Here is a 12,927-nt window from a genome sequence, read left to right on the forward strand (position 1 = left end):
TGACATTTCATCCATATTAATGGATCACCCCTCTGCCCCAGCCTCCCAGGGACTGTGCTCAGCACGATGTCAGGGCCACCTCTCCTCCTTCCCAGTCCCAGTGAAGGCTGATCCTGGCTGATTCAGCTAAGCCAGTCCCTCTGGGGTGGAGAGCTCACCAAAAGTCTCCTTTTCAGACTCTATCTCCAGGTGACCTTGTGTTTAGGTCTCTTTTCTGTATTTGAGCTTTGTGTTCCTGTCTGTTTTTCTCTTTTTTTTTCCTTCAGATCAGCCTTAACTAAAAGTTGAAAAAGACTGCTCATGTGGTGTTATGAAGAAGGGAGAGGCAGTTCTCCTTAACACCCCTAATACCTCTCCAAAGTGTTCCTGGAGCTGAAATTCCATGATTCTGGGGGGTTTGTTTCTGTTCAATTTCAGAAGCACTCACTGAGGGCCTGCCCTAACATAGGTCGAATACCAGATGGTGGTCAAAAGTGAAGGGTGCACAGCTGTGAAATAAGTACAGTCGTGCACCACCTAACAATGTTTCAGCCAGTGCCAGACTGCCTGAATGACAGTGGTCCCATAAGATTATAATACTATATTTTTATTGTACCTTTTCTGTGTTTAGATTTTTTAGATACACAAATGCAAGCATTGTGTTATAATTGCCTGCAGCATTCAGTAGAATAACATGCTGGACAGGTTTGTAGCCTGGGAGCCATAGGCTATACCACGTAGCCTAGGTGTGTAGCAGGCCATATCATCTAGATTTGCATAAGCACATTCTATGATGTTCACGCAACGATGAGATCACCTAACAGTGCATTTCTCAGAACATATCCCTGTCATTAAGCAACGCATGACCGTACTTCATTGCTCTGGCCTAAAGAGCAGCTCCACAGAACTTGAGACTTTGCCTTTACTGAAAAGCAAATACATGGTGTGGGGACTTTCAAACATTAAGCCTATTTGTCAGACATGCCTTAATACATTCTTTTCTAAGTTTAGTATTCATTCTTTCTTTTATTCATTTATCCTTAGGGAGGCCATGTGGTTTGGTTGAAAGAGCACTAACCCAGAGCCTGGATTTAAACCTAATTCAGCTGCTGTCATTTCCCCTCTCTGAACCTCAACTTCCTCACCCACCGAATGGAATTAAGAATGATTGCTCTTTCTAAACCATAGGATTACTCTGAGGAATTTCAGGGAAGGTGAATGTAGTGGGGAGAAAGAACTCGCATTCTCTGAGTTCCTACTAGAGGCAGCACTTTGCATGCATCCATTCTGTAGCCATACAATAGGAAGGGGACGGGAACAAGTGAGGACTGTCAGGAGCAGGGACAGAGGCCTAGAAATGATCCATTAGGAGTCTTAACTGGAATCAGAGAGACCGAGAATCTAATCTCTATCTGTTCCTACCATTTATATAACTTTAGAAAAGTCACTGTGCCTCTCTAAGCCTCAGTTTTCCCATCTATAAAATGGAATCTGTTGAAGTAGGTGATCGCTAAGGGCTCCTCCAGTTCTGCCATTTTGGGTCTCTAGGAACACCCCCTTCAACCCACTTGCCTACCCTAAAAATGATCTCACACTGACCCTGGTGTGCATGTCAGGTTGCTAGGCCCTAATGCTTGTGAATGAGGACTAGGTAGTGAAGTTTCTTTCTTTTTTTTTTTTTTTTTTCTGAGATGGAGTCTTGCTCTGTCACCCAGGCTGGAGTGCAGTGGAGCAATCTCGGCTCACTGCAACCTCTGTTTCCCAGGTTCAAGTGATTCTTCTGCCTCAGCCTCCTGAGTAGCTGGGATTACAGGTGCACGCCACCATGCCCAGCTAACTTTTGTACGGTAGTGAAGTTTTATACTTAGTTCAGCAACTCTGGTGGTGATTCCTGCCTTCCAAAGATTCTTTCTGTCCTCAGACTTGATGCTGAACCAGAGACCTCTGGAGAGGCGAGACGAGCTGGTGACACCACGAACCTTGCATACAAGAGATGCAGTACTGAGGACCTAATTAACATCACCGTGCAATAGGCACCATGGAGCACACTTCAGCTGCCAAACAGAATAAATAAAGCAATGTTTTATCTTAAGTGTTGTTTAACAGTGAGTAGTAAATAGACCGTGTCTTATTTACTGTGACTTTCCTGCACAGGCTTGCTATGGCTGACCTAGACCTCATGAGACAGCATACCCTGATTTCAAGGGTGTGCATTATAAGTTGCTTGTCAAGCAGATGGAAAATTGGGCCTCTGACTGGATGTTGTAATAGGCTCATGCAGAGATGTGGGCACAAGAGTCTGGAAACTGATGTCTGACAGATCAAACTTAGAGTCCTGCTCTGCCACGATGTGGCCTTGAGCCATCCCTGTGAACCTGTTTACTCACTTTTAAAATGAGATTAATTAATGTCTGGGTTACAGGAAGGTTGTGAAGGGCGGATGATGAGAGGATATAAATAAAGACCAAATGGAAGTGTCCCATAGAGGGTAGGTGTTGTTCTCGGTCATATCCGCATTACTCTTATGCTTAGTATTTCTAAGTCAGTCAAACCAACACCCTGACATACATTATAAATGGATAATGTGGCCCCTCATTATAACTGACTAATAATGTAACAGGGTCTTTATCAACATCAGGTGGTCATTTGTCCACCTCCAAGAGTGTCTTCTCTCTTCTCACTATGAAATCAGCATTCATTCATTCCTTAGTAAGGTTTACCATGGTATCTTAGTTTGGGTTCTTCCAAAAGCAGAGACTGCGACAAGGAACTGAGAGCAAGTAGTTTATATGCCAGGTGACACCAAGAAGCAGAGATAATGGAGAGGCAAAAGAGAGACCAACAGAGAGAAAAAACAGGAAGGGTGTGTTAAAGAGCTAATTATCACTAAGGAGAAAGGGGCCTCAATCCCTCTCAGGACTTTCTAAGTGATGATTTAAAAACTCCCCTCAGAGTTGAGGATGGCCCCCTTGGGTGTGAATTCCCCCTTGCTCTTCTGCAAGGTGGATCCCTGAGGCAGCTGAGATCCATTTGATGAGGGATGCAGACCCGGGGCATGGAACTGTCCATCACACTGCACTAAGTCAGGCGGGCTGAGATGTGAGGCAGGCAGCACAAGTGTCTGCTCTACGTGGGTTTTACAGATAAAACATAATTTGTTTACCCATTTCCCTTTTGTTGGTTATTTAGGCCATTTCTCATTTTTTGGCTTGGGCTTGGAAAGGTCAGTGAGCATGAGTGCCTTGTTTTTTCTATTCCATGGCTGGGAAATTTGGTAGAAACAGTGTCTGAGTCAACTCTCCATCCCAAGAATCTGGCATAGTGCCTGCACAGAGTTAAGTACCCAGTGATTATTTGCTAAGTGAAGGAATGGATAGATGGATGGATGGGCATATGGATGTGCAGATGAACTTTCTCCGTTGTAAGAATCATTTCTGTGTACAAATGGGGGTTGGTGAATGGAGGTTGGAAGAGGTTGGATGCAGATGGACTTTGATGTATAGGGTAGTCAACATGGGGCATGGGCAGGTAAGTCAAGAAGCCCTCAGAAGAAGTAAATCTAGGACTGGATCAAGTGACCCGGGTTAAGGACCCACCAGTGCTGGGCCTGTTGACTGACTTGGTCTGACCTGGCGCTCCAGCTTGGAATCAACACCACAAATGGGAACCAGAAGAGTAGGTGAACTGGGATAAGAAAAAAGAAGCTCTCAGGAAGGCCAGAAGCCTGAAGCTGGGACTCAAAGAACCTCAGATTTAGACACTCTTAAAACTTTGCAAAGCCATGACCTTACTTACTGTCAACTCTGATATTGCATGAAAGCTGAATTTCCTTTCAACAATTAGTGCAATTCACCAGGAAAAAGGAAAATAAAAACAAAATGTTTGAGATTTTACATATATTTTGTTTCTAGATACCTTTTTTATTATAGTTAAAAATCTTGAAGACCAATTTCTATAAGTAACATTTCATTTTTTATTATAAACTTAATGCTATTTATTTGGAAACTTTTGAATTTGAAAAATAAGAAAAAGCATAAAGAAAATAACCCATCACCACCAAAACAGAGAAATTTTTATATATTTTTGGTATATTTTTAACAAAATTGAAGTAATTTTATATTTACAGTTTTAGACACTTTTTGTCATTGGGGTCCCCAGCTGAACTGTGTAATGAAGAATTCTCATGTACATTTCTCCATGCCATCGAATATTCTTTGAAAAAAGTAATTTTTACTGGCTAATATTATATCATATGGATAAAACATAACTTGTTTACCCATTTCCCTTTTGTTGGATATTTAGGCCATTTTTCATTTTTTGCTATTATAAATTATGCTGGTATGAATAGAATTGGGCAAAATTCTTTATTTGCAGTATTTCCTTTAAACTTCCCTGCAAGCCTGTGAGGTGGTACTATGCATATTTTCTTTTTACAGATTAGAAAACTGAGGATCAGAGAGGAGTTAAATAATTTGTCAGAGGTAACTGTCTTAGTTTGGGTTCCCAGAAGCAGACCTTGAATAAGGACTTAGTGCAAGGGGTTTAAAAACAGATCTCAAGAAAAACTGGTAGTGAAATAGGAGCATGAGACAAGGGAGGGAGGGCAGCCAATGAAATGTTCATTATCAAGCAAGTTACCATCCTCGATGACCAAAACTTAATCCTCGGGGGACTCTGGAAGCCAGTGTAGAACTCATATCTTAGAATTATCTTGCATGAGGGATGAGGGAGCTGAATGTTTTTCACCAACTCCAGTCAGTCTTGGTTGAGGTGGCTTCTAAGGGGTGCTAATTTCCTGTCACTCTGCCTGCTGTGGAAAAGGGGCAGGTAGGTAGTGAGTGGGCAAAGCAAGCTCTGACAGCCAGATAAATGAAGGTGATGGCAGTCAGAAGTTGGCAGGACTTCCTACAGTGGTGAAGGTAAGGTGGACACTGAGAGGAGCACGGAAGCCATATAGCTAGTAACTCTCAGAGCTAGGATGTTACTGCAGATGTGCCCAACTCCAGAGCCCATGCCCTTAGTGATCCGGCTTTGCAGACAAATGAAACCTCCCTGTGGCCTTGGGCAAGTCCCTTCATCTTCAGAGGTCCAGGATCTGATGAAGATAAGGCTATCTGCCATATTTGACTCAAAGCACTCTGATAAGACAACAGACAACAGGGTGTGTCAGCACTTGAATTATCTGTTCAGCATTATTATTGACCATTCCCATCAGGTGGGTAGGAATCATATCAGGCAGACATTCAGTGCTTTCCTGATAATAGCTAATTAGAAAAAATTAATAGAGGATGGGCCGGTTGCCAGAGTTTATGAGACGAGCAGTTTTCTAAATTAATTACGTAGTATGCAAGGTACACATGGTTCATTGAAATACAATATAAGTGCTTGATGAACTTTGGAGCATTCCATTTTTCTGGCAAGAGGGAGACAAAGACACAATTACTCATCTCTATGCACTGACAGTCTCCAGGTCTGTATTCTCCCAGGAGGGAGTTTAATTGCTCCATAAGCTTCAAATTCAAGGGCTCCTCAATGCTAAGTTCCTGATGAGCTGCATTAAAGTAATAATGACAAAGACGCCAGTTGATGTGTTCATTAAATATGCGGATCCTGAAAGAGCCAATGTGGGCTATTCACGCCAAGGTGGTTCCAGATGGGAAGTCAGCACTGCTGCAGCCCTCTCACCTAAATTCACACTTAAGGGTAAGGTCAAGACAAGCTAGAGAATTGAACCCTGGTCTGTCTGACTGCAAAATCATGTTTCTCTATCCAACCACCTATGTGTTCTTTCCTGTTGAAGATGTTTTGAAGTGTTATCAATTGCCGGGAAGCAAAAGTGAATTAGTTGCAAAGAACCATTCTTTTGTGGTAGCTACCTGGAGCAAGATTTCTATACCCTGCCCTCACCCTGGTCCACATGTGTATAAGTATTTGTCTAGACTTTTGGTAGTGTGGAGGGAGCATGAGGTAATATTTCAAGGATTTGGGTTTGTAAAATTAGCAATACTTATACCAGGCACTACAGCTGTAATTCAAGTAGCTTTTACCAGGTGAATAATGGTGCTAACATCTCCAACTTCTTCTACTACTACTGCCAGGGATAGTTCTCATTTTATAGATAAGGAGCTAAAGACACAAAAAGTGGCATGCACATAACCACACTGCTGGTAAGTAAAAAGTGAGAATTCAAAACTCACTTCAGTCTGGCTTCAAAGCCCAAGCTCTTTGACCCCATGATACTGCCTCCAACCATCTAGATACTCCCCACTCTCAAAATGCAGCTTTAAAATCCATGAATGTGCCAACAGTTCCAGATCATCTTCTCTAGTATGACACCATCCCAGAAATTCAGATTCATATAGCCATTTCATTACTAGTTATCTCAGACTTAAACAGAATTCTTGATTTCCACATATATTTTTATCCTTGCCCCAAATGCCCTCCTCTTTTCTCCTTTACTTCCCTGCAATCCATTCTCCACACACAACCAAGGGACTTTTTTTCTTTTTTCTTTTTTTTTTTTTTTGAGACCTAGTCTTGCTCTTGCAGTACTGGCTGGAGTGCAGTGGAACAATCTCGGCTCACTGCAACCTCTTCCTCCCAGGTTCAAGTGATTCTCCTGCCTCAGCCTCCTGAGTAGCTGGGATTGCAGGCACCTGCCACCATGCCCAGCTAATTTTTATATTTTTAGTAGAGATGAGTTTTCAGCATGTTGGCCATGCTGGTCTCAAACTCCTGACCGCAAATGATCCACCCGCCTCAGCCTCCCAAAATTCTGGGATTACACGCGTGAACCACCACACCTGGCCCCAAAGGACTCTTTGGCAAAAACATAAATCATATCATAACTTCCCTGCTAAGAGCCCTTCCTCCTTTTCCCATCATGCTTAGGTTAAAATGGGTTAGTTGAAACCTGCAAATCTTAGCTTGACACCCATAACCCTACATGATACGATATTTAACCACCTCTCGAACCTCTGCTCCCACCACACTCTCCTTTGTACACTGCACTTTCTTCCTATTTCTCAAACATAGTAAGCATGAGCTGTTCCCTCCCCTGGTTGCTGCTCACATATATCCTCCTCAGATGGCCTTTTCCTAAACACTCAACACGAACAGACTGTAGCTGCCAGGTCTACTCTAACATATATATATATATACACACACACACACACACACACATATATATATACATATATACACTAAAGACTTAACGACTGTTTAAAAGGACTCAGGAGTCAGCTTATGACACTCTCAGTGGCTAAAGGGGAGACAATTTGAGCTTCAATAAGTGTAACAACTACAATGGCTTAAAAATGCCAAATATGTTTAAATCCATTATTAGTTCAGTAAAAAATGATTTCATTTCATGGAATGATAGGACAGCTCATTATCTTGAGTAAACCATTATCTTGGAAACTGGTAAACAGAAAGAATAAAAATTTTATCCAGACTTTCTTGTGAGAACTGGAAACTGCGCTAACAGCCATATATTAGTCAGGGTTCTCTAGAGAAACAGAACCAACTGGAAATATCTAGCTAGCTAACTATGTATATATAGAGAGATTTATTATGAGGAATTGGCTTATGGAGGCTGAGGTGTCCTATGATCTATTGTCTGTATGCTGGAGACCCAGGAAAGCTGACAGCATAGTTCAGGCCAATGGCCTGAGAACCAGGGTAGCTGATGGTGTAAGTCTCAGTCCAAAGGCAGAAAAAGACTGATATCCTAGCTCAAACAGTCAGGCAGAGAGAGATCATCCAACTTTCCTCTGCCTTTTTGTTCTATTGAGACCTTCAATGTGTTGGATGGTGCCCACCCACACTGAGAAGGGCAAACTGCTTTATGAATTACGCTAATTCAAGTGGTAATCTCATTTGGAAACACCCTCACAGACACTTTCAGAAATACTGTTTATCCAGAGATCTGCGCATCTCATGGTCAAGTCAACACATAAAATTAACCATCATCATCAAAAACAGAGAAAATCAGACATTATGGGCTTTCTGTTGAAAGAACACATCACTATCTATATTTTGAAAAAAAAAAAAAAAAAAAAAAAAAAAAAAACCCTGAATCTGAACAAGTCTCTAGATTCAATTACTAATTTTCATGAAATGCAGAGCAACTTATTAACCTGTACCATGAGGGGTCAATCAGTAAAATTCAGACTTGAGTAACCTAAACATCAAATAACCTAAGATCGTCCAAAATAAATTGCAAGTATAAGGATGGGGAGTTAGAGGGGGATACTTTAAAGAGATTTGTGAAACATATAAAACAGGGAAAATGAATCTGTATTATTTAGATATTCACCCTAAATGATAAAACTATAGAGAAATACAAAAGAGTGATTACTATAAAAATTAAAGATGGTTACTTTGAGAGGGGAGGAAGAAGGCTGTGATGGGGTAGAGTATATGAAGGGCTTTTGAGCTAGCTAGCGATGTTCTATTTCTTGACCTTGGTGGTAGCTATAGGGCTGTTTGCCTTAAAATAATCCAATAATCCACTCAACTGTACCTTTGTTTCATATGCTTTTCTGTATATGTGTTTTATTTTATAATAAAAAAGTATTAAGTCACTATTAAGAAAGTGATTTCAGGCTGGGTACAATGGCTCAAACCTATAATCCCAGCACATTGGGAGGCTGAGGCAGGTGCATTGCCTGAGCCCAGAAGTTTAAGACCAGCCTGGGCAACATGGCAAAATCCTGTTTCTATAAAAGATACAAAAATTTAGGTGGGTGTGACGACGCATGCCTGTCATCCCAGCTACTGGGGAGGCTGAGGTAGGAGGATCATCTCAGCCCCAGAAGTGGAGGTTGCAATGAGTTGAAATCATGCCACTGCACTCCAGCCTAGGCAGCACAGAAAGACTCTGTTTCAAAAAAAAAAAAAAAAAAAAAGAAAGAAAAGAAAGAAAGAAAGAAAAGAAAAGTGATTTGAGTGGGAGAAGATATTTGTACCTATATAACCAACAAACGAGAATATTCAAAACACAATAAATAACTCCTGAAAATTCATTAGAAAATAGTAATCAACTGTGTTGTGGAAACAGATGGAACACTCATATTGATAAATTTGTGGAGAGTTTTATAAACATAAATTTACAAGGTTGACAGTAGGGTATAGGGAGACCACAGTTACCCCTCCAGCTCTGAAAGGATAAGGAGACATACCAGTCCCTAGAATCTAGAAGCACAAAGAGTTGTTATAGAGAGCTGCCTTCCAGAAATTGTGGTCAAAGGATGCACTTAGACCCTTCTGACTCTGCAAAGAGGAAGGTGGTGGACTAAATACTCCAATCTCCCTTCCCTTCTTCCCTTCAGTGCTCAACAAGTGCTGAAGTTAGAAGTCAAGGATCCCATGTCTGTAATCCATTTGGGTCAGCCTCTGAGGACAAAAGGCAGAGTAATGAAGTTGTGAATGGATCTGGAGGTGCAACTGAAAGATGTCCTGCACATAAGCTCTGTAGACGAGTGATTAAAAAAACTTAAATGGCCAAAACTCATATAAAAAGGTGTTCAACTTGATTTGTAATTAGGGAAATGCAAATTAAAACCACATGACATAAAGGCAACAAGTGAGGCCGGGCGCAAGGACTCACGCCTATAATCCCAGCACTTTGGAAGGCCAAGGCAGGTGGAACACCTGAGATCAGGAGTTCAAGACCAGCCTGGCCAACATGGTGAAACCCCATCTCTACTAAAAATACAAAAATTAGCTGGGCATGGTAGCGGGCGCCTGTAATCCCAGCTACTCAGGAGGCTGAGGAAGGAGAATTGCTTGAACCTTCTCCTCAGAGGTTGCAATGAGCTGAGATTGCACCATTCGACTCCATCCTGGGTGACAGAGTGAGACTCTTTCTCAGAAAGAAAATAAAAAAATAAGAAAAGAAAACAAGGGTTGGTGAGGATATAGAGAAACTGGAACGTTTGCACACTGTTAGTGAGAATGTAAAATGGTGCGGCTGTTATGAAAAACAATAAAGAGGTTACTAAAAAAAAGTTAAAATGGAACTACCATATGATCCAGCAATTCCACTTCTGGGTCATGATCCAACTGAACTGAAATCAGAATCTCAAAAAGATATTACCACTCTTATGTCAATTGCAGCACCATTCGCAATAGCCATGACATGGAAACAACCTAAATGTCCATTGACAGATGAATGAATAAAGGAAATGTGGCATATACATACAAAGAAATACTCTTCAGCCTTAAAAAAAGAAGAAAATTCTGCAATATGCAACAACATGGATGAAGCTTGAGGACGTTATTCTAAGTGAAATACACCAGTTACAGAAAACCAAACACTACAGAATTCCTCTTATGTATCTAAAATAGTCAAATTCATAGAATGAAAGAGTGGTTGCCAGGGGTGTGGAGAGGAGGAAGCCGGGAATAACTAATTAGTGGGCATAAAGTTCCAGTTAAGCAAGATGAATAAACTCTGGAGATAAGCTGTACAACATTGTATCTATATTCAACAATAAAGTACTGTACACTTAGGAATTTGTTAAGAGGATAGATTTCAGGTTATATGTTCTTACCACAATCTAATTAAGTTAAATTTTAAAAACATCAGATTAACAAGAATTTAAAAGTCTGATAGTACCAAGTGTTGTCAAGGGTATGGAGCAATGGGAACTCTCTTCCACCGCTAAGTATGTCAATTGGTATTGTGGGGAAAAGAAAGAGAGATCAGATTGTTACTGTGACTGTAGAAAGAAGTAGACATAAGAAACTCCATTTTGTTCTGTACTAAGAGAAATTCTTCTGCCTTGAGATGCTGTTAATCTGTAACCCTAGCCCCAACCCTGTGCTCACAAACATGTGCTGTGTTGACTCAAGGTTTAATGGATTTAGGGCTGTGCAGGATGTGCTTTGTTAAAAAAGTGCTTGAAGGCAGTATGCTTGGTAAAAGTCATTGCCATTCTCTAATCTCGAGTACCCAGGGACACAATACACTGCGGAAGGCCACAGGGACCTCTGCCTAGGAAAGCCAGATATTGTCCAAGGTGTTCTCCCCACGTGATAGCCTGAGATATGACCTCGTGGGAAGGGAAAGACCTGACCATCCCCCAGCCCGACACCCGTAAAGGGTCTGTGCTGAGGAGGATTAGTAAAAGAGGAAGGCCTCTGTGCAGTTGAGATAAGAGGAAGGCATCTGTCTCCTACTCGTCCCTGGTAATGGAATGTCTGGGTGTAAGACCCGATTGTATGTTCTATTTATTGAGATAGGAGAAAACCGCCTTAGTGCTGGAGGTGAGACATACTGCTCTTTAATGCACCGAGATGTTTGTGTATGTACACATCAAAGCACAGCACCTTTCCTTAAACTTATTTATGACACAGAGACCTTTGCTCACATGTTTTCCTCCTGACCCTCTCCCCACTATTACCCTATTGTCCTGCCACATCTCCCTCTCAGAGATGGTAGAGACAGTGATCGACAAATACTGAGGGAACTCAGAGATCAGTGCCGGCGCGGGTCCTCTGTATGCTGAGCCCCGGTCCCCTGGGCCCACTGTTCTTTCTCTATTCTTTGTCTCTGTGTCTTATTTCTTTTCTCAGTCTCTCGTTCCACCTGACAAGAAACACCCACAGGTGTAGAGGGGCTAGCCCCCTTCAGGCATGATTTTGAAAAATAATTTGGCATTATGTAATTTAGTTGACAATACTCTTATGCTGTGACCCAACAATTCCACTCCCGGGTATATGTTCTAGAGAAACTGATGCCCAAGTCCAGAGGGAGGCATACACAAGCGTGCTTAAAGCAGCATTGTTTGCAATAACAAGATGGGAACAACCCAAATGTCCACCAACTATAGAATGAATATAAAATGTGATATATCCGCATGATGAAATTCTGCTCAACATTAATAACATTGCAACTCACAATAATAAGAATGAATCTTAACGTACTGCTGATTGAAAACAGCAAGACATTAAAAGTACATAATGTGTGATTAAATTTACACTAAATTTAAAACAGAAAACTAAGTTAAATCATTTATGCATGCATACTTAGGTGATAAAAATACAAAACAAAGCAAGAGAATGATTTCATAAAGTTCAGAATAGTAGTTACCTCTAAGGAGAGGGAAGAGGTAGATGAATGGATCAAAGGCACAGGAAGTGCTGGGGAATAGTCCGAGGATGCTGGAAGTGTTCTATTTCTTTATAAGGATGTTTCATATTTTACAAAAAAGAAAATTATTTTAAAGGGTGACCACTAAAAGACTGATTGGAAGCTTTGTGGGCATGGGTAAGGCTTAAAAACTGGTAAACTTAACTGCAAAATAACTGATTTTGTTCACTACGAAATCCCTGGTCCTTTGAACAGTTTTTACTTGTTGTAGGTGCTCAGCAAATATATTTTAAATGAATGAATGAATGGTTTTAGGTACAGCTTGTTGCATTAATAAGATCCATCTGTGCCTCACCTACCATAAAGTAGGCTGGGGGAAGCTCTTAGGTTCCCCATACCTTGAAGGCTCCTTAGAGTTTTAGACTTGACTGAGAGTTCAGTCTGTGTGTCTATTGCTCTCTGAGGTAGCCTAAGGGAAACATACTAAGACAAATTTTTGCTGATACTTTGACTGCAAACAATAGAACTTCTTTAGAGCAGGGATTATTGTATTGATTTAACAGATGAGGACCATGGTGGACATGGTTCATTTTCTTTCCATCCAATCTACTCATCTTCAGTTGTGTAGCCTAGGCTGATGGATGAGATTTAACCCCACTTTCAATTCCAGGGGTGGACCTTGATTAGTTGAGAACAGGGGTTGGCAATTTTTTTTTTTTTTTCTGAAAGGCCCAATTGGTAAATATTTTAGACTTTGCAGGCCATTAGATCTCTCTCCTAATTACTCAACCTTGCCAATGTAGCATGAAGGAAGCTATAGATAATTCATACACAAATGAACATTGGTGTGT

At 41.1% G+C, this 12,927-nt stretch overlaps 1 protein-coding gene across 2 annotated transcripts in view; it reads left to right on the forward strand.

Moving 5' to 3' along the window:
• LOC105495012 (BEN domain-containing protein 5) overlaps nt 1-12,927 on the forward strand; it is a 1,475,945-nt gene that overhangs the window by 1,435,394 nt on the left and 27,624 nt on the right. The window contains exon 17 of one of the 2 annotated variants that reach the window (XM_071093269.1): nt 1,901-2,070. The exons of the other annotated variant lie outside the window; for it this stretch is intronic. Coding sequence (XP_070949370.1) covers nt 1,901-2,012 — 112 coding nt within the window. The 3' untranslated portion in view covers nt 2,013-2,070. Of the gene's footprint in view, nt 1-1,900; nt 2,071-12,927 lie in introns of those variants that run through there. 2 annotated transcript variants of the gene reach the window in all.

Source organism: Macaca nemestrina, chromosome 1 (assembly GCF_043159975.1).
Source record: "Macaca nemestrina isolate mMacNem1 chromosome 1, mMacNem.hap1, whole genome shotgun sequence".
Classification (NCBI taxonomy): Eukaryota; Metazoa; Chordata; class Mammalia; order Primates; family Cercopithecidae; genus Macaca; species Macaca nemestrina.